The sequence below is a fragment of the Mytilus californianus genome, unplaced genomic scaffold (genome assembly GCF_021869535.1).
Source record: "Mytilus californianus isolate M0D057914Y unplaced genomic scaffold, xbMytCali1.0.p SCAF_9, whole genome shotgun sequence".
NCBI lineage: Eukaryota > Metazoa > Mollusca > Bivalvia > Mytilida > Mytilidae > Mytilus > Mytilus californianus.
The window spans coordinates 41,723,105-41,746,924 of record NW_026262745.1 but is presented as its reverse complement, the minus strand read 5'-3'; the positions used below and the strand labels follow the sequence as shown (position 1 = coordinate 41,746,924).

Genomic DNA, 23,820 nt, shown 5'->3' with positions numbered 1-23,820 from the left:
TTGTTAAGCTTGATTGTTTATTGTAAGAATATGCATCAAGTTATTTTAATGTTCTATACACCAAAAGAAAGGTTTTTTTTTTAAAGTTTTGTTATTTATAGATAAGTTTAGATATAGTTTGATCAGATCAGAGTAATGATCAAAGAAAGCTACTGTTGTTTGAAATAATTGTGAGTTAAACATGTTCTTGTCATTTTTTTTCGATTAAAATGTTTGATATTCAATAATTCTAAACATATTTTGTTGTCTTTGTCATTGGCCAAAAATCTGAGACTGGTGACCATGTCTTGAAGGCAACCATTAAAGAAAAGTAGACAGTTTTTAAACACCTGGTATTTAATAAAAATATTGAATATTTCTTCCAAAAACTCCATGTTATTATAAAAATGCTTCAAGTGTTAGCCTTATGACGGCTATTTTTCATAATTTAAACCATTTCTGAACCAAAATATCAAAAGGGTTTTTCCTGATGTGATCTTCATTTTTGACCTCATGTGAAACACAAAATGTACATCTGAGCCAAGGCTCCGTGTTGAAGACCGTACTTAGACCTATAATGGTTTTCTTTTATTAATTGTGACTTGGATGGAGAGTTGTCTCTTTGGCACTCATACCACATCTTCTTATATCTATCTGATTTATAGGCCGAACAGGGTTTTTGGCCTCTTGATGGATTGCAGATGGTTTTCATAGGGAAAAGCAGAAATTTCATTCATTGAACAGTCGAAATGTTTGACATCATCTGTGAGATGGAGTAAGTTATGTACATTGTACACAATGAATTGTTCACCAAAAAGTTTTTTTGATTTATTCACAAAAAAGGACAACAAACTTGATGCATAGTCTAAGTAAGAAGCTCTTTTATGAGAATCTGATTCGAGCAAAATCGAAATTCCAATAGCCAAAGTTAGAAAATGGATATATTGCTCCTTGGACAATATTTTTCGCAACACAATAGGTCCGGTGTACAATAGAAATTGCCTGTACTCTGTTGCTTTCCATCTTTCCAGCTGTGCTAAGGAACGTGGTTGTCGCGCAAATTCTGAAGGCAATTTACCAGTAAGATACTAACTTATTGGAAAGTTCGCCAAGTTGTATATGTGAAAGTTTGCACACAGTTGGACCTTGCTTCAAAAACCACAGGATCCTTTTCACAACCACAAGGCACACACAATGCATATAATCTAAGACAAATGATGATATGCATGGAATACCGTACCGAACAAGTGGTGTTTCACCCATCTGATGGTTGACATAAGTTCTCGCTGTGAATAATTCATCAGTTCTTTTTTCGTGTAATCCAGAAGAGTGCATTATTACACGATTATTCTTCCAATATTCCTTAATCACACACCTTTCACATGAAAAATACCCAGTGTGACCTTTAACTTGTTTCAAAAATGCCCTGGCTGGCGCATCTCATATAAATGCTCTCATTTCTACTTGTCTTCAAAACTTACTCCTTGTCTAATTATTTCCTCAAGTTCAGACAAAAAATCGTCAAGAAACTCATGTAATGAACTTGGTTTTGAATTGCCTAAATACAAGCTTATTATAAATGGGGAACAAATTTTCAAAACTACATAATATCGGCCAGAATTGCTTTCCTGACGATTTGAACAAAGGTACACCATCAATATTTATATTTAAATAGATGTTTTGCAGATTATTTAAGTACATGGAGACAAGCCATCCAGGATCTTAACTAGTCCATTTTTTAATCCATAATAAATATACTGTCCTCCACATTTTTCTTCAGAATTAACAGTTTTAGGGGTCTGTAATAATGTACGAGCATCTTTTGGGACTTGAAGACCCTCACGTTTTAAGACTACCAGCAGTTCATCTAAGCAAGATCTTGTCAACTTATTTTTTGTTGACCAATCAACTGTGTTTTCCTTCAATGACAAACATGGCTCTTCGTTATCAGAGGAAACATGGCCAATGTCTTGCTCTGAATCTGACGTGTCAACCTCTTCCACGAATCCAAAGTCTGCTTCGCCACTTAAATCATTTAAAGTTGAATTCCCATCAGTGCCATGCACATTTGCTTCTACCCTATCGCATGCAATTTCTTCTGTTTCATTTCCAGATGCATTTTCTTTGTGACTCTCAATTTCTGATACATTTTCTTCATCTTCACTACTGGTACCAAGAGCCAATGCTCTAGCTTCAGCTCGGACCTTGCGCCAACGCTTTAAGTAAGAATGCTTTACAAAACCTGAAAATAATAAAACATGCACATGCAACAATAAATGTACAATCATTAGAGACATTTTACAATTGAAATACATGTATCTGTTAACTATCATCTATTAACTGACTCAATCAATACAAGCAGACAGATCAAAAACAAACTGACAACGCCATGGCCAAAAATAAAAAGACAAACAGACAAATAATAGTACAGAAGACACAACATAGAAAACTAAAGACTAAGCAACACGAACCCCACCAAAAACGGGGGGTGATCTCAGGTGGTCCGGTAGGGTAAGCAGATAAATTACATAGGTGGGGTTACTTTCTATTTTTGTTTCAAGAGGAATATATTAGGGAAAAATATAAATTCTTTACCGTCATCAAAGTATAAATAAAAACAGAATAAAATACGGCCATGAAAACCATACGGTTGTCTATAATTGCTTATATTCTCTTCATTTGAACTCTAGTGGATCGGTACCTAATTGACATACCACACCTCCTTATTTGTTTTATTAATCTCACCAAAAAAAAATGCCAGTTAACCCTGGAAATTTAGACGAAATATAAAAGCCACCTTTTGGATGTGTCAAATCAGGGACGTGTCTCTGGTTAAAATGCAAATATTTCGTCATATCGAAACAGTTTATTAATGAATATGCGTTTGAGTCCTTAAAATTATATTTAGATATAAAACGATTTTCATTACTGAGTGATATGCTTTGGCGTGAGGCGATGACTTTCTATTTATTCAAAACGTTTGGTCATTGCAATTAAATTAATGAGGTTTGATATATTTCTCGATATTTGGCATCACAATTATCGTAAATTACTACTGATATGTGGTTTTCGAGAACAGATTAGCAATTGTTTAAGTACTAGTAATAGCAGGAAGATTAAAATTATTTAGTTATGATTACTTTATCAAACTAGAGATCCGTTTGTCTTTTTTTGTGGGGAAAATGTGTGAGTTTTCCAAGGGACACCTGTGTCAACTACCCTCTACAATAACTATATATAAAAATGGCAAAGTTAATTCTTTTGTTTTGTTACATGTATGTATAACTACTCCCCGTAATAAATAAGATTAAAAGTAAATAAGCAATTGCACATCTTCATGTACCATCTATCATTGCAAGTTTCTGGGAATTCCATCAATTCATTTTCGCGACAATCTGTATTCATAGGCCAAGCAACGGTTAGAGGGTATAGTTGACAGATGAACGGAACGTTTTTCAGTTGACAAAATATGACGATATGTTAACAAGATAGGCGATTTGAAAAATCGTTTGTAATTCATTACACACACACACACACACACACACACACACACACACACACAAAACCAGAATAGTACATATTATTTTTCTTTAAATCAACATCCATTCATATTCAACGGACAGGCGATTGTAAAAACAGCATTTTTTAATTGCGTTCTGGACATGAACTATACTGCATTGACCCTGTTATTCCTGTTTCCTTCTGTCTGTCACACAAAGAGGTGGAAGATGAATTCCATTTTATCATAATATGTACAGAACTTAATAAACCTAGGATAATTTTAAATGTTTACTGGAATTTCTAGTATTGTCCCCTGTTTTAATTCAATGTGCAATGAAAACAAATTTGATTTCATATTTTCTTGTGAAGAATATGATAAATTAATAATCATTATTAACAGTATAAGTGAAATGTATAATGTGAGAAACAACTGTTATAATGTCAATATATGAACTGTGAATGATTCATGACTTTTATTATAATGTAATATATAATCAAGATATTTGAAATGATAACTTTACAGAGGAGGCATTTTGTCAAAAATAGTATTGCAATAAATATTATTTTTTTTTCAATGCTACATGTTTGTATTGCCTTCTGTCTATCGTTTTGTTATTTATATGTTGTTATTTTTTTATTTAGTAACAATCGTATTGTTTGGATTTTAGACTAACAAAATTCTTATTTTTATTCTTATTCTTATTAATAACAAAACCAACAAAACAACAACTTCATTGCATTTTTGTTTATTTACAAAAGGACGAGCTAGAAATGAAAAGTGAGATTTGTTTGAACAAGTATAAAGTTTTGGTTTCAAACTCTTTCACTCTAAAAGTTTGATTGGAGTTTGTTGATTGATTGATTGAAAAAAAAGTTAGTTCGGGATAATCAAATAAGCTTAGAATTTTTAACTAATTTCAAACTGGCTACACAAACAAAAACATATGATTAATTTCATTAAATTTCCTCACATTTGCATTTCGACTTTAGCCAGAAAACTAACTTTAATTTAAAAAATCAGCACCTCTGAACTAACATCCAGAGTAAGAATGTTGTCATGTTATCTTTCGGGCCAAAAACAGGGAGCGGAGATAGATAAATGATTCTTTTAACAAGAGTATTTTGCCCCACATTGAACAGCAGTTACATTGACAATCCATGTCAGTTTCTATATCTCATAGAGTATTTCCTCGGTTTTAATTTGTTACCCGTATTTGTTTTTGCTTAATCAAATAATAGCGATTTGAACGATATACTACTGTTGTCTTTATTTATACAACAAAAATAAGGTACAACCATAGACCTTTATTTTACAATTATCTGATCTTTCGTATCAAACAGGCATTTGGGTTCACGATTGCATTTCTTTTTTAACAGAACGCAACTTGTAATATAATTATTCAGTCTGTGACTGCATCTTACATTAATTTGTAGGATCCTTTACAATTAGATAATTTAGCTGATCTGTAACAATTACATCTTCATGCCTTATATATCATGTACTGTGTTACGACGCTAGATTAAAACTGTCGAGGAAAGGTAGCATCCGGCCACCGAAAGCTTTATTACTGTTGAGCCTTGGTGGTCGAGTGGTCTAGCGCGTCGGGCACAGTGCAAGGCGATTTGGTGCCACGATATCTCATGAGTTCGAATCCCGGCCAGGGAAGAACAAAACATTTGCTTCCGCAAATTTACAGATCTAACATTGTATATATATATTTAGATATAACATTTTAGTAAATGCGTCTCATGAGGTTATTCACTCCATGTATAACAAATAGTATGAACGTATTTCACAAGTTAATTTAAGCAATATTTGAAACAGAAATACATGTGTTATTGTCAACTGATAATGTTATTTATTGTTAATCTGTATGATATATGCACTGTGAGATTTTATGATCAAAAAGAAAAAGAAAAGAATAATTAAAATATCCTTGTTCCTACCAGCAAATTGAGTTGTCTTATTTGTTTCATTAAATAGGTCGGAAGGCGCGAGTCCCACTCTCGCTGCCAAGCCAGTCCATAACAACGAGATATAGTCCCCAGATATCCAGACATCTTTCTATCTACAAGAACCGTAGGAGAACTTGGCAAAAGAGTGAAGGAAAATTACCATCATGTTTATCAATATAGAAATCCTAAAGCACAATCATAGTTCCACCTCAACAAATGGTCCCCATGAGAAGTATACAACAACTACGACGTAAATCCTATCACAACAGCTGGTAGAGGATCGAACCTTCTTTATAACAACAAATGAAGAGGCAATGCAAACGACCTTGCAGAAATTTTCAACCCCACAGGTGGAGAGAAAAAATATATCAACCACGAGGAGTATAACGATTGCTGCTACAAGTTTAAACTATCACAAAAATATTTCGGTAAACGGATAGTACACAAATAGAAGATAAAGAGTACGATAAACCAATTCATAAGAATTTACCTATGTGATGTTAGGAACAATATCATACCAGCCAATCGCCTCTAGAAAGATAGCAACTACAGAACCTCAATTCAGTGAGCCCGAATCTCAAAACGAAACTATGTTTACCATGAAGATTCGTCCAATTCTTACAGAGACAGATACAACCAGTTACAAATACACAACTGTGTGACAACCCGAAGGATAAAAACCAGAAGAGACTATTAAACCACACACGAACAATATAAATGTTTTCTAGCAATAGTTGCAATATTATCTATGGACAGTAATTTTATTGCAAACTCGTATAATTTTGTATTCACATGTACGATAAGACTGTTGCTTTTACTATATCTTTTCTCCACTAAAACACTAGTTTAAAAAAAATTCAAATAAATAAATAAATGAAAGAACCTGAGTGAGCGCGCTCACATACCCCATATCCCCACATTGTCATTGGAGAAATAAAATAAGTGTAAGAAAAAAAAATTGTATCAGAATAAAAAACTGAATTATAATTTCCTGTCAATATGCACATCTACATAGTTTGTCCTTATTATCTACACAGTTTCATGAAATTCTGTTGTGTGGTTTGAGAGGAGTTGCGATGACAAAGGGTTGTAGTAGTATATTGGGCAAATAAGTTCAAAGGGGCGTAACCCCTGGAAAAAAATGAATCGTAAATTCCTGTCGATATGCACATCTACGTAGTATGTCCTTATTATCTGAATAGGTTTCATGAAATTCTGTTGTGTGGTTTGAGAGGAGTTGCGATGACAAACTGTTGCAGTAGTACATTAAAGTAAATAAGTTCAAAGGGGCGTAACTCCTAGAAAAAAAATTGAATCGCAATTTCCTGTCGATATGCACAACTACATAGTATGTCCTTATTATCTAAAAAGGTTTCGTGAAATTCTGTTGGGTGGTTTGAGAGGAGTTGCGATGACAAGAAACAGAACTGACGGACGGACGGACTGACGGACGGACGGGTCAAAAACATTATACCCTCCGCAACCCGTTGCATGGGGTATAATTATTTGTATTAAAAAAAAATCAAACTTAAATATTTCTGAACGAAATTAAAAAAAAAGAGACATGTCATGCAATTCAAATACAATGTATTATATAACTTTACTGTTATATACATGTATCCTTTGTGATGAATAATTTTTCATTTCAAATTGCAATAGTATAAGATGAAAGTTAAACTGAATTTTAAATTTTTTTTCTTTTTAAAATCATCACGGTGACACCCAATAACCGAATTCAACATTCAAGCGAAAAACTATATGTATCCAAAAGTTGATGATCAGTTTTTGGCCATTTTTGTCAATAAATTTGCATTACTGCATAACACACATACGTATAATTTGTCGTGTAATATTACCTAAATTCGAGTAACTGACCACGTAATTGCTCTCGTGATTTTTATCTGATATAAAAATTATATTGAATAGTTTGACAAAAGGGATGAAACAATCGGAAGTTTGACAAGTGAATATATATACTTAGTATGATAAAAAAAAACATAAAATTATATTCTTAAAAATTGGTTGCTTAATCTTTACTAAAATAAAAATCTTGAGGAAAAGATATTTTAGTATCCAAATTTATGAAGTCATACCTAAAACTAAACATGAACATGAACAGTTACTTAAAGAGATATGTTTCAAATAAAAGGTATTTTAAACTAAATCCTTAAGGTACCTTTAACGAGGTCCTTTTAAACATCAAAATGAGTGCAATTGATCGTAATATTATGAGTATATGGTTCCCCGTTATACATGATGAGGGAACATGTTTCGTATCGCTACGAGTTCACTTTGTGAAGTATTGTAGCTGGAAGTTATACTGGCTCTTATCGCCCGCAAACGAACTCATCATGCGAAAGAGTAAATTCACAGATTTATCCATGATACGGCTAATGAGAATCTGAAAGAGGCACAATTATTAACAGTTATCCTCTTGGTTACCGACAGTCTGACCAACTGATCGGAATGCAATATCCTGAAAAGTCAGGAGGTGAAACATAAAGCAGACGTTCTATGTAAAGAAATAAAATAAAATGACTAGCTAGTCAGGATTTGAGAAGTGTAATCAACATATAATGATTGATTTATAATCGTCTTGTTTATCACTCTGTATTGAGGATAAACGTAATCGTCGACAAATTGAAGAATCTCATTCATTGGTAGAACTGTCTAAGAGGAAGCCTTTCAGCGTAGTGACAAAATTACTTTCTGCCGAAACGTTATGTTGCCTATAATTGTGAAGTTACGGTACCTAACTTCGAGCCTTTTATATTGTAGATTGATATAGGAAGATGTGGTATGAGTGCCAATGAGACAACTCTATATCCAAGTAACAATTTATAAAAGTAAACCATTATAGGTCAAGGTACGGCCTTCAACACGGAGCATTGGCTCCCACCGAACAGCAAGCTATAAAGGGCTATATACGGGGAAAATGTATTGGAGACAAAATCCCAAGGCCACATACTCAAAGGTGCTACATGTAGTCTACCCGGTGGACAAAATGATTAAATCACTCTAAACAATGATGTGTATAGCAATTGCAGCATATCCTTTTCGTTTTTGTTGTAGTTGTTCAGCTTAGTCGATGAAGATATTGTAAAAAAAAGTAATAGATAAATACATAATAAAAAAATAGAGAGTGAAGTGCAAACTATATAAATGTATAACAGAGATTATAATAGTATAAATAAACATGAGTGCAATTCATTTTGTTTTGGCACGCGAGAGCAATCAGGAACAAAAAGTAAAATCACAAAATTACTGAACTCCAAGGAAAATTCAAAAAGGAAAGTCCTTAATCAAATGGCAAAATCAAAAGCTCAAACACACCAAACGAATGGATAACAACTGTCATATTCCTGACTTGGTACAGGCATTTTCTTTTGTAGAAAATGGTGGATTGAACCTGGTTTTATAGCTAGCTAAACCTCTCACTTGTATGACAGTCGCATCAAATTCCATCATATTGACAACGACGTGTGAACAAAACAAACAGACACAATAGGTAAAAACAAGTTATTCTAAACAGTTTGCCTTCAAAAACAGGTTGAGATTTCTCAAAAAATTGAAATAGCACATGGTTCGTAAGAATAACAAGCATTCTCTTGGGTACAGGATAATCATAAAATAGTAATAAAGTTAAGAATCTTATTAAACAAGTTATTATTTAGCACGCGTACAGAAGGTTATTAGGTTGCCAGACAGATGTATGGCGAATTGCTATTACATCCAAAGTTATAACCATATTCACAGAATTGTAGATAAGCTTCAGCATCATGAATATTCAGTAATACATTAAGGCACACAAGAATGTTATTAACAACCAATAAAAAAAACTGAGATACGAAGATTGATGTATACAAGATAATAATTAAAATTTAACAAATCTTAATTATCTTTTATCATAAATATCAGAAATTTCAGAAATTGAAATTCTTCCAAAATATTATTCTATTTAATTTTAGAAATAATAATCCTGATGCTTTTCAAAAACAAATAAATGCATTTTGCATATTATGAAGCAATAAATGTTTTGGCAATAAATTCCATCGTTTGCAAAAGAATGTCGGGTATTCAATAGTGACTATAAAAGCAAATATAAGTCTACTGCCCGTTATCCTTGTTCCTACCATCAAACTGAGTTGTCTTATTTATTTCATTAAAAAGGTAAGTTATGTACAGTTATTTAAAGTTTAGGTACATTCATTTGAGCTATTTAAAGAAGGAAATTAATTGCAAATTAATAAGGAAGAAAACATTTGTAATATATAAATAAATAAATTTAGATATATATATATATATATATATTTATATTTTTTCGTTTGGGCTTGTATTATATTTGCCTTCGGGTTTATCTGATCCGTTCATCCTATTTTGACTCCTCAAAATTCAAGAGTCTATCCTAAATTGAGGTAAATTATGTGGCCTTCCAATAACCGTTTCGATTCCTAACATCACTGAAGAGACATTAATTGTCGAAATCCGGATATGGTGTACAAAAACTCTTTGCACCTTTGTTTGCGGTATACCATCTTTACCGCAAGTTTATTGTTTTCTGTTTGGTATTAGATTTATAGTTAAGATCCATTTATTACACCTTGTGATCCGTTTATTTGACAATCGCCAATGGCAGTCAGCAGGATTTAAGAACATTTGTTGTTCGACCTGTTAGTCAAATGCGTTTTGTTAAAATATACTTTTTCACTTTTTTGGTCTTTCTGGAAAATGTTGTTTGTGCTGCATTTAGACCCCTCTAACAAGAAATTTGTTTTGCATGCACACGTATAAAAATTGCGGTTTTTATCCAAAGCAATCGTAGGTTTGAACGTTGTTTTCAATTTAGACTTGTATATATATAAACATAACGTTTTAGTAAATGCGTTTCAGGAGGTTATTCACTCCATGTAAAACAAATAGTATGAACGTATTTCACAAGTTAATTTAAGCAATATTTGAAACAGAAATACATGTATTATTGTCAACTGATAATGTTATTTATTGTTGATCTGTATGATTTATGCACTGATTTTATGATCAAAAAGAAAAAGAAAAGAATAATTAAAATATCCTTGTTACTACCAGCAAATTAAGTTCTCTTTTTTATTTCATTAAAAAGGTCGAAAAGCGCGAGTCCCACTCTCGCTGCCAAGCCAGTCCATAACAACGACATGTAGTCCCCAGATATCCAGACATCTTTCTATCTATAAGAACCGTAGGAGAACTTGGCAAACGAGCGAAGGAAAATTACCATCATGTTTATCAATATAAAAATCCTAAAGCACAATCATAGTCCCACCATAACAAATGGTCCCCCTGAGAAGTATTAACAACTAGGACGATAAATCCCGTCACAACAACATGACAGTTGTTTTCCATTCGTTTGATGTGTTTGATGTTTTGACTTTGCCATTTGATAAGGGACTTTCAGTTTTGAATTTTCGTTGGAGTTCGGTATTTTTATTATTTTACTTTTTTCTTCTAAGTGGCGTGTCTAATTAGTCATGCACGATTAACGTTTACTATAATAAGAAATCTACGCTGGGTTAATAAGTTCGAGATACAAGAAGTAAACAAAGGATATCCTTCAAGAAATAAGATCGTCTCAAGTGTCTTAGATAATTATTTTGCGTTGAATAACAGTGAAAACGGCACGAAAAGTTTTGTTACTGTGACTTATCAAATTATCTTTCATTTTATTTTATTCCTTGTTGTACGTACACATTTATTTTAAATTTTTTTCTCTCAAATTATATTAAAATACCCAAAGACATATATACATATAAATGTCTCTGAAATAATGTAAGGTTTTAAAAATAATAATTATTTAAACGCTCAAAAAAGGCGTAAGCCAGGGCCGACCGTGCCAGACCCTTATGTAGTCAATGTCGTTAAATAACGGTTACCCTCCTAGTAGAAGTATAATTTTGTCGTATGACTCCATCAAAATTACTCTAATATTAAATACAAAATAAAATATCTAGTTTGAAAAGGGATTGAAACAGCCTTATAATACTTCAATGCTTATATCAAGGAATTGTATATTCAAACTGAATGGAACACGTCCGACTTCAAAGAGAATTGTTTGATGCATCTCTGTTTCGGGCGATGTGTTAATTACACCCCGTAGCTCTAACTGACTGTATTAATTATCGAATTTGGTCATTAAGTCTGACGCCAGTTATCGAACTTTACTAGTTATCACTGGTAAAATATATATATATATACACTTAAAGGGAGATCTACAAATATATGCCTTTTGAGTGGCAGACTTTCAGTTTGTGTATTATGTTTTACCCAAGAAAATGGTAAATGCTCAGGGTAATTGCGTTGTTTTCAAAATGTCATATTTGGAAAAAAATTATTTGATGGAGATTATCAAAATTTTGTATTTTCAATAATCTGGTTTAATTCAATCAAATATTTGCGTGGGTGTGTGGGTGTTGCAGCCTTTAGCTCATTGCCATAAATGGCATGGCAATAGATGGCGCTCTCACGTGGAATATGAATTTTGGAATTCCCGTATCGAGCACTTGTTAATTTGCTGTCGACAGCAAAGCAGGTGCTGTAGAAAATATTTTAATCATTTAAAAACTAAAAGATGCCAAACAAAAGAAATGCCAGGGCATCGCCATCAAGGGCCATTGGAAAGAAGAGGAAGACGACCAGCAGGAAAGAAGGACAGGGAGTACGAACGTAGACGTCACTCAAAAGAAGGACGGAGTTGGACGCAAACGAATAGAAAGGAAAAGACAGGAGGTGGATCACGTGGAGACATAAGGACCAGAAGAAAATGCTGAAATATTATCAGATAATGAGTCGGAGGAGGATGCACGGGCATTCCCCCCTTTTAGGCACGACCCGTCACACAAAAATTTTGAAATGGCAAATAATTCATTTGATTTCACCCCGACACAAGAGGCTAGCATTCATGACACAGTGGGTGAACACGTGCCTTTTAAAATTAAGGAAAAGATTTGGGAGGGAAAGTTTATTGAGCTACATTATCTTTTGAGAACGCAAAAAGAAATGGAGGAGGTTGACGAGGGCGATTTGAAATTAAAAAGGGGGAAAATTTGCATTGAAAGAAGATCGTCGGATGCTTATTTGTCCATAAATGAATTGACTTCAGCATTCATGGTTTTTATGAGTGTTTACATTGAGAAATACAGTACTCGGGCACAGGAATTGTTAAAATATATGCGTGATGTAAGATTAGCGGCAACGAGGTCAGAAAACTTGGCCACCTGTGACGAGCAATTAAGGTTAAAAATAGAAAAAGAATCCAAATGTATATTGGGAAAACATACACGGTGAATATTGGCTATTACACATCACATCAGCCACAGTACAAAACAATGTGTCCGTGCAAGCACAGGGTTATAGAACAAATACACAAAATCGTGATCATTATAACTCAAATACAGCTACACTTTCAAACACTTACACGAGAACACATCAGCAATCACAGGTAACTAGTGGTAGTGCAAATATGTCATGTAAATACTATAATAATGGTTACGACTGTCCCTATTCCCTCGTTGTAGGTTTAAACATGTATGTGAAATATGCAGTGGCAAACACAGAAAGGCCCAATGTAATAACGGGCCCAAGGAAGAAGTAATGTAAATTCAGAAATAATTGCGAGGTTTTTATGATGGCGAAAAATGCGACAGAGTTGTAAACGCAATAATTTAAACTCGCATTTTGAAATATTTTATATGAATTAAACATGATTTTTCTCAAAATCGTAAAAATTAAAATCGCAATTAAGTCTAAAATAACAAAATGGCAATAATAAATGCACGCAATAATTTCTGAATTTACAGTAACAAAAAGTTTTAATTTTTATTCATTAGGAATTACTCCTGTTAAAGTATCTGTCTTGGAAAACCATTTAGAATTATACCCACATAACAATGTAGCACATGAAATTGTATCTGGTTTCAAATATGGTTTTTCATTAAAATATTTTGGCTCTAGGGAACCAAGGGAGAGTTCCAATTTAAAAAAGTGCAATTCAGCTACCCAACATTTTTTAAGAAAAAATTAATGAAGGAAGTTAAACTTGGTTGCATCGCCTTTTCCCACACTTCGTGTATCACCAATGGGGCTCGTGCCAAAAAAGGATGGGGATTTTAGACTTATTCAACATTTATCATATCCTTAGAATAATTCAATAAATGATTTTATTGATAAGATCATTGTTCAGTGCAGTACAGTTCAGTGGACGAAGCAGCATGTTTGATTAATAGACACAAAACATTTGCCCGTTTAAGTCAGTGTGATGTAAAGGCGGCGTTTCGCTTATTGCCAATTGCCCTTCAGGATTTTGACTTGTTGGGGATAAAATTTCAGGGTGAATATTATGATAATAAAATGTTGCCAAAAGGGGCCTCAATAAGTTGTGCCCTTTGGGAGAAATTTGCAAAAGCTTTGCATTGGATAATACAGCAAAAAAGTGGAAATGATAATATCCTCCATTATTTAGATGATTTTCTTTTTGTCGAGTCGAGCCAAACATCAAAAGTTGTCAATACTTTGAAGATATTCCAAGAGGTTTGCGATAAAATAGGTATTCCTCTTGCTAGTGACAAGACTACTTTACCTACTACATTACTCATTTTTTTTTGAGGTATAGAATTTGATACGCAAAATTTAATCATGCGGCTTCCAAATGAAAAACTTGTCAAACTCTCACAAAAAATCAGAGATACCTTAGACAGTTCTAAAATAACTCTTAAAGACATGCAATCTGTTCTTGGGCTCCTGCATTTTGCTTGCAAGGTGGTTGCTCCAGGCCGCACCTTCTGCCGCAGACTCATAAATTCAACAATGGGGGTAAGAAAATCATATTACAAAATTCGAGTAAACAAACAGATGAAAGCAGATTTAGAAGTTTGGTTAGACTTTTTAAAACAATACAATGGTGTCACTGAAATAACCAACAATGTATGGGTTTCAAGCGAAAAATAGGAGTTGTTCATGGATAGTGCAAAGGGGGGGGGGGGGGGGGGGGCCAAAGGTGTGTATGGGATCTATTTTGCAGGTCAGTGGGCCCAAGGCATATGGCCAAAACATTGGGTTGAAACTGGAATCACCAGAGATATGACATTGCTAGAGTTGTTTCCAGTTGTAGCAGCACTTATGTCCTGGGAATCATATTTTGTTAACAAAAAAGTTATTTTTCCATGTTGATAATCAGGCGGCTGTTCAAATCATTCATATGAAAACTAGCAAATCAAGTACAGTTATGACTTTAGTAAGACAATTGGTTTTAATGAATTTAAAAAACAATACGTCAGTTAAGGCAATTTATATCCCTTCAAAACAAAAGCAAAATGCTGATTGTCTTTCTCGTTCTCCGTGGGGGGAAGTTCAGAAGCCTAGCTCCAGAAGCAGACCAGTGGCCAACCAAAATTCCAACACAGATCGTGAACATTTAAGTCAGGTGGCGGATTATATTGTCAATCAAGGTGTGTCCAAAAATACAGAAAATTCATACAATTTGGCTCTGTCAAAACTTTGTAATTTTAGATCATCTTACAAATTGAAACAGCATTGGCCAGTGCCAGTCAATGATTCGCTAAATTTAATAGCTTTTTTGTCAGTACAAGGTCTTTCTGGGGGTACCATATCATCTTATATATCAGGAGTTCCATATCATCATAAAATACAAGACATATAGGATGGCAAGGCATTAGAAGGAATAAAAAGAATTCAAGGAGGGAAACGTAATGACATTAGAGCACCAATTACAGTGCAATTGTTATCAGATATGATACGTTGTTTAGATAAAGTATGTAAGAATAAATATGAAGCTGCTTTATTTTCAGCGGTTTTTTCAGTTGCCTTCTTTGGTTTGCTAAGGGTAGGGGAAATCACTCATTCAAAAACTAAGTCTGTTATAAATGGCTCCAACTTAACAATTGCTGATATTTTAGTTAAGAAAAAAGTCCAGGAGCTAAGAGTAAGGTGGTCAAAAACTGACCAAAAGGGAAAGTCCGTTACTTTATTGATACCTGGGAACAGAAAAAAACCACTGTCCGATACGACTCATTAACGAATACTTTTAAAAAGGTACGACCTACCTGTAACAATAACGATTTGTTTATACATTATAATGGTATGCCTTTAACTATATACCAATTCAGCAGTATACTGGAAAAGGCTTTACATTTTCTTCATATCAGTAAAGGTCATTTTAGGTCACATAGCTTTAGAATTAGGGAAGCCAGGGGTTTCAGAGGAGGTAATTATGAAATTAGGCAGATGGAAATTGCATGCTTATTCTCGCTATATTAAGTTGCAATTTTTATGACACTATGTCAACATAGGTCTGCTGAGTATTTTAATCTTGGTATTTGTGAATTACAATGAACAACAGACAAAGAAAGAAAACTCTATAAAAATTTTTAATCACTTTGTGATTAAAGGAAGGACTTCAACATAGTTAAGAAAATACAACAACAACTCTTGATCGTTGTTCTTCATCTCATTGTTATTCGTTCAGTATTATTTTAGGGTCTTCTTCTATGAGTAATGCAATTAATCTCTATTATCAAAATTTTATATTTTAAATAATCTGGTTTATTTCAATCAAATATTTGTGTGGGTGTGTGGGTGATGCAGCCTTTAGCTCATTGCCATGTATGGCATGGCCATAGATGGCGCATTCACGTGGAATTTGAATTTTGGAATTCCCGTCTCGGGCACTTGTTAATTTGCTGTCGACAACAAAGCAGGTGCTGCAGAAAATAGTTTAATTATTTAAAACCCGCCAACCCTCCCAAATGAGAATAGTTGCTGCTGTTTTTGTTTTATATTTTCAGGCACTAGTTTGCTGTATTTGGTTGCAATATTATGGTCACCGGTATCCAAGCAGTTCCTCCATGGTATTGGACCAATACAGGATAGTTTGGAGTAAATTTGTGTTTCTTTGATTGGATTTGGACATTTCTCTTATTAAGCACTTTATTTACATATGGACTATTGTGATTTAAGCAACCAGAAAGAATTTATTATTAATTAACAATTTTATTAATTAGGAAGAAAACGAGACATTTTAAAGAATTTTATTTTCTCATACCATCCTCAGGCGCAGAGTCAATTTTGAAAAAGGGGGGGGGGTCCAGGGAGACTGGTAGTGATTGGGGGATTATTTCACTCGGCCCTTGCTCTGGGCCTTACAAGTTCTACAATTTGCAGGTTTGGAAAATGTGGTTAGTGGTAACGGTGGGGTCTACAGATGGGTAACTCTGGGACCTCCTCCACCTCATCTTATAGAGGAGAGGCCTACACTTGCCAACAGGTGGGGCACTAATAACTGGAGCATTGGTAATACGAGTGTTTTCCCCGGTCACTCCCCATGGTAGGTGGTGGTGTAACCGTGTTTAACTACCAGGGGTTTTTATGACACTATGTCAACATAGGTCTGCTGATAGCCATTGTGTATAGGTAATCGGAAGTCACCCTGGCGCCTCAACAAAATATTATAGAATACTCTGTAGCCAAAGTTATGCCACAAAGTAAAAATGTATATTCTAGTCATGAAAATGTAAATACAAGTTGGTGTAAAAAAATGTATGTTTAATAAGAATGATTGTTTTTTGTATAAGTGGTAAAGGTTATAAATGAAAAACAGAGGATGGAACCTCTACACAAATGAGTATAAAATACAGAAAGTCTGTAGTATTTTAATCTTGGTATTTGTGAATTACAATAGACAACAGACAAAGAAAGACAACTCTATAACATTTTTAATCACTTTGTGATTAAAGGAAGGACTTCAACATAGTTAAGAAAATATAACAACTCTTGATCGTTGTTCTTCTTCTCGTTGTTATTCGTTCAGTATTGTTTTAGGGTCTTCTTCTATGAGTATTGCAATTAATTTAGATTAAGAGCAATTAAATTTTACAAATTTTTCATAGAAATGGGTTGTACTTGAGTTGCTTGTCGGCTTGTAGGATTTTTTAAAAATCCTATGGAAGAAAATAGTATCCTACAGGATTTTGTCACTGTTTTCACTCGTATTGCCGAACCAGGCGAGCTATACCAAAACAAAATGTATTGTTTTACCTATTCTCAGAGGTACATTATTGCCAAGTTTGATGATTCTACCGTTAAAAAAATGTGGTTCCAATTTTCACTCATGAGAAGTGCAAATTAATCCAAGAAACTGTTTTATCTTAAATCTGCATAAAGATCGCACCCTAACAAAAAATGTTTTTCATCCTCAACACAATTCTCTGTACAGTATATACAAGTACGTTCATTTAAAGGAATTTTTGGCCTGGTGTTTCTACCCGTTTCAACTGCCAGTGGTAAACAGACACTTCTAAAATTTGACGAAAACACGTCTATGCTGCCTATTATCTGTATGCCTGTACCAAGTTAGGAATCTGACAGTTGTTATCCATTCGTTTGATGTGTTTGTGCTTTTGATTTTGCCATTTGATTAGGGATTTTCCGTTTTGAATTTTTCTCGGAGTTCAGTATTTTTGTGATTTAACTTTTTACGAACTAGTTTACATAAGAACTAAATTCTAAAACATTTTCATACTCCTTATAAATACGTAATTTATTACCGATATTTGTCTCATTGGCAATCATACCACATCTTCGATCCTTATTTTGTTTTATTAATCTTATAAAAGCAAAGCCAGTTTACCCTGGAAATTCAGACGAAATTTAAAAGGCACCTTTTGGGTGTGTTAAATCAGAGACATATAATACGAGGGGGGATGCGTGAGGGACACTTTGGTTGACTACCTTCTCCAAAAGATATAGTTATAAATAGCAAAATCGAATCTTTTGTTTTTGGTATGTGAAACCCTTCCACTAAATAAATCAGATTAAAAGTTAAAGTAGCAGGTGTAGCAGGTGCACATCTTCCAATCTATAGAAAAATCATTCTAATGCAACATCGTTTGTAACGTTCATTTTGATTGGATAACGTCACCAATTTTCATGGCATCAATTCAAAATTTGACGTTGTTTTCCGTCAGTTTCTTTAGAATGGAGATAACAATATTTTATTCTAAGCTCCGACGGCATCAATTGGTGATTTGATGGTCGCAAATACCCGTTAACTGTCTCCGCTAACACGTCGCCAGTTAACTTAATTTGCGACCATCAAATCACCAATTGATGCCGTCGAAACTTAGAATACAATACAGTTATCTCCTAATTGCAAGTTTCATGGGATTCCGTCAATTCATTTTCAAAGAGTCGCGGCAATCTGTATTCATAAGCCAAGTTAGAGGGTCTGGTTGACAGAGGCCTAGAGCGTGTTTGGCGACAAAATAGGACGACATGTTGTTAGCAACGACCACAAAAAAACACACACAGAAAAAACCAAGCTTAGTACAAACTATTTTTCTTAAACCAGCAACATCCGATCAGCCTGATCGGTAAGACATGCGCAATTAAGATTTGACAGATAAGGTGATGTAGGAGGTACAAGTTGTATATAAACAGCAGCTGATAAATGTAAACAAAACAAATGCACATGCTTGAGGAATTTGTAGCAGACGATTTAATTATCTTATCCACTGTGGTCAAAATAGTTATGGTTTGTAGTAGATATAATAACAAAAATAAAGAAAACAGATATTACTTACAATTATGTTTTAATGATTTGACTTAAAAATTGTGAGATAAAATATCATAAATCCAAGTAAATTTGAACTAACTGATCCCAGATTTCAGACCACATGTTGTAAGATTTCCTTTTCAAAATTTTTACTTGTACTTGTCTTCGTGGGTTTTTTGCATCTTGAACAGTTTTTAATGATGTGGTTTGCCTATTTACATGTTCATTCCAATCCAATACAGCTAGATTTGTCCGAAGAATATAAACTTGTTTGGAGAAGTTAATTCTCTTGTCATGATATTGAAGAATGGCATTATTGAAACTTTCCACATAATAACTGTCCATACAATGAACATAATCAGTTGGCGATTTATATACCTGGGTGTTCATTAGAGCCCGACCTAATAACATCTCTGCTTTGGGATCCTTAATTAAATATTTAGATGGTTCATAATTCGAATCAGTTTTACACCTTGATAATTCACTACAGTGTTCGTGATTGTTCTTATAATGTTCAACTATATTCAATAGACTTAGTTTAAGTTTCACTGGATCCTTATTGCAATTTTTCATTGCCCAATAAAGATGAGTTTTTATACTTGCTGCTTTGTCCGATAACTCAGGGTGCCACGTTTGTCCTTCCTTGTATCTAGGTCCAGAACAAATGGTCTTGATTTCTTTGGCTATGTTTTTGGTGGCATGCCATGTATCATTTGTTGATTCTGTGTCAATTCCATTAATACGGATAAATTTGTTAACACTGGTATTTCTGTCATGACAGTGAACGCGAATTTTCACCTCGTACTCATCTCTGAGATTTTTAAAATATTCGTAAATCCTCTCTGTTCCTATAAGTTCATGTTTTTGTGCACTTGTACAATCCACTTTTGAAATTGTTTCAACACGTAAAACTTTGTGTGTTCTGGCACCAAGGCAAACTACGTCTGTGTACATAGAGTTTTTTCTGGTACCATGTCTTGCATCAGTTACAATATCGATACCTTCTTGAAGTTCTTCATAAGAAGCAATTTCCTCCAAAAGAGCAGTTTCATATGACTCTTTCACCAGCTGTGACACTACCGGGGCGTATTTCTGGAAAATACTATTCAGCGTAGTCTCCCCAATAGTACCAATGTTAGATGCCTGACAAAATCTGGAATATTGGTTTGGAAGTATTCCTGACACATAAAATCCGTGAGACATTCTTAAATTACATAGATATTTGTCTCCCATATACGGTGAGCTTGACCACAGTAGTTCATGTTTTTCCTCACATTTAAGTTTGCATACTCCAACATGACCCTTAATATCAGTTGAGTAAAGATGCAACTGACTTTTACAAACTTTTCCATGGTTTATCACTCTTTTAATAAGGTTCTCGATTGATGTTTCGGCAGTGACAAAAAGTTTCTGTGTTGATGTTTCCTCATTACATGATGTAAAAGAACAGTCCAAAAGTGGTATATTGTTTTCCTCAGCCATATGTTGATCTTCATGTAGTTGTGTTATATTGTTTTTAATGTAGAATGTCATTACTTCAAATAACATGTCTTTATTTGTAGTCCTGTTTGGGTTCCCACCACCCATTGCCTTTTTAATGTCATTGGTCATTTCATATATCAAATTCTTCTCATCAATAGATCCAGAAGAAAAATTTATTTTTCCTTCAATAGGTTTTGGTTTTTCTTTCCTCATATCATTCCTTCTTTTAACACTCTCAACTTTATCTTTTAAATATTTTCTTTTTTCTGCAGGTTGAATATTTTCATTCATATTTACGGCAAGTGCTTCCATGATTATGAAAAATTCAATTTCTAAATTTCCCTCCAAAATTTGATAGCTACTGATGTTGGACATTCCAATTTTTCACTCAAAGCAGGGGTGAATGAAAACTAAGTTTTATTCTTAAAAAAGATATATGTTTCTATACTTTTTCTTGAGGGTTTTTGGAAGATATTATTTAATATTTTTTGAGATTTTATTTGTATTTGTAATGCAATTATTGAAAACTTTCCCTCAAAAATAAATTACATTTGGGTTTCCCCCCACTGTCAAAATGCTAGACTTCACTATTTATCTGGGGTGAACTTGGGAAACAAGAGCAGAATATATATATTTGATAAAATATTGTGTCAATTCAGCAGCTTTTACATTTATCTTAGGTATATAAATCACAGGTTATAACACTAATGTGTTTCGTGTAAAGATAAAAAAAAACACTTAATTGGACATTAAAAATTTTAACGATCCCCAAACCCCCATCAAAAGTGTGCAAAGTGATACTGGCACACCTAAAACTGTTACACATGACATTTTTGAAATCTATAGTAAAATGGAAAACCAAAATGATCAAAATATTCTTTCTTTGGCTGTAACAGAGGAACAGAAACTTGCAATTCAGGCATTTTTTAGCCACAATGATTGGGACTTTAATGAGATAGCACCATCAAGTACTTCTTCTAACCTTCATTTAGAAGATAATGCAGAAACCAATATTAGTGCAACTGATGAAATTGAGAACCCTGGTCAAAGTGGGTCAGATCAACAAAGTGCTGGAAATGATACAAATGATGAAGATATGTGTCAGGATTGTTTTTGCAGTCCTTGTGTTACACAAAAAAGACAAAATTGGTTAGGTGTAGGACAGAGGGCACATGCTAGGAATAGTGGAATTAGAAAACTGAAATATAAATTATTCTGGAGAATGATGCAGGATAGAGGAGCATGGAGCAGTCCTCAATATCTCAGGAAAAAATGCAGGCTTTTGAATAGGGATAGGGTTGATGAAACTGTTGTTATCGTCAGAAGAGAGGTTATCCCCGATTGTGTGTTAAATCTTGTGAGGGAATTGTACCCAAACCCTAAATCTAAACCATACATGGGACATAGATGGCACTAATTCATGATATACTTTTTTTATTTCAACCTGTAGTGACTGATATAATTAAACCCTTTTGACCTTTTTTTATTACTTTGCACTCAATGTTTATATACAATTTAACTTATTGGATTAATTAACAAAAAAAGTTTTCTGGAAGGAAAGTTTGTGTAATGTTTCAAAGGGATTTAAACATTGGATATCTCTGCAAATTAGGTAGGTGCTGTCTTTATTATGCATGAACATTATTTTCCATGTGCATTTGTTTACAAACAGAATCAGCTGTTGTCAGGCTCCGCCTTCAAAATTCAAATTTGAACTAAAAATCTGTTCACTTCAGATTTTTAAACATGGAATATTTAAAAGATAGAAAGATTTTTAAATTTTTTTTCCACATAATATGTTGAAAATTCTTGAAAGAACATATGTAACAAAAATCATAATAAATTACAAGTGATAATAAAAGTTATTCATAAAACATTGTCTCTGATTTGAACCCTGTCAATTATTTACAGATTTTAAGAATTCAAGGGATGCAACCCTTTTATACTCATGTTGCTGGTTTAAAATCAATATCCGTATTCAACGCACAGGCGATTGCAAAAACAGCAATTTTTAATTGCGTACTGGGCATAAACTATACTGCATTGGTCCTGTTATTCTTGCTTCCGTATGTCTATCACACAACGGTATAAAAACAACAAATCAACAACTTTCTATTTTTTTGTCAGATTTGTTTGGACAAGTCTTAAGTTGAGTTTTCAAACTGTTTCACTCCAAACGCTTGGTTAGATTTTGTTGTCTGTGGTATAAATAAATTGAACACAAACATATCTTGAATACGATAGCCAATGACCAAACCATAAAAACCAGTTTTAGTTTGGGATTATCAAATAAGAATACAGCTCAGAATTTTGAACTTTTTTCATACTGGCTACGAAAACAAATAATCATGATTAATTTCATTAAATTTCTTCACACTTGCATTTCGACTTTAGCCGGAAAACTGACTACTATTTAGAATGTTGTAATGTTATCTTTTGGGAGAGAGGGAGTGGAGATAGAGAAATGATTCCTTTAAAGAGAATATTTTGTCCCACACTGAACAGCAGTTACATTAACAATTCATGTCAGTTTCTATACTCTTTTACAACAAAACTGAGACAAAACAATGCATCTTTATATAACAATTATCTGATCTTTCATGCCAAACAGCTATTAGGTTCACGATTGCATTTCTTTTTTAAAGAAAGCAACTTTTTACCTATTTTTTCGGCCAACAATAGACACTCCGTTAAAAATAATGGACTGTTTTAACGGTTTTAAACAAAATTGTCTTAATTGAATGAAAATCGAATGTTTTTATCCGGAAGACAATGATGACAGATTCTTCTAATTTGTTTTAATGTCTTACAAGTTTACATCTCCTGTGAGAATATAACGAGTAATTTATAATTTCATTCTTCTCACCCGTCATGCATCACTGTAACAAATATAATGTTCTACTGTTAAGTTATAAATTACACACAGCAACCATTCATGTGTACCTTAATAAATATCGGTTGTGTTTCGCCCTATATAGTCAAATTAATTAAAAATGTAGCATTCCTCAGGTTGGTCAATAATAGGAAAAAGTGCTTTAAAAGATAGTTCACAGCTAACTGTTTAAAATTGTACACTTAATATGAAGGCATTGTCAACAACTTATAATCGTTAAGGATTCCAACGTGTGATTTCAGCTGAAAATTGTTGACACCATCCGCCTAAGCAGCATCCGTTATCAGACATTCTTAATGGTTATGAATAAAACGAACATGGTGTATACATCAGTACAAAAACAACCCAGCGACGCATTAAACAAAAGATGTCTAGAGAATAAGGTAAGGTTTTCAACAATAAATCAAAATTA

The 23,820-nt window shown here is 33.6% G+C and overlaps 1 protein-coding gene across 2 annotated transcripts in view; it reads left to right on the top strand.

Annotated features, from left to right (window-relative positions):
• Positions 1-23,467: 23,467 nt before the first annotated feature.
• Positions 23,468-23,820, top strand: part of LOC127715239 (sodium- and chloride-dependent glycine transporter 2-like) — a 219,157-nt gene continuing 218,804 nt past the window's right edge. The window contains exon 1 of one of the 2 annotated variants that reach the window (XM_052221261.1): positions 23,468-23,791. In XM_052221261.1, coding sequence (XP_052077221.1) covers positions 23,705-23,791 — 87 coding nt within the window. In that variant the 5' untranslated portion in view covers positions 23,468-23,704. The remainder of the gene's footprint in view (positions 23,792-23,820) is intronic. The other variant, XM_052221260.1, reaches the window with a different exon arrangement.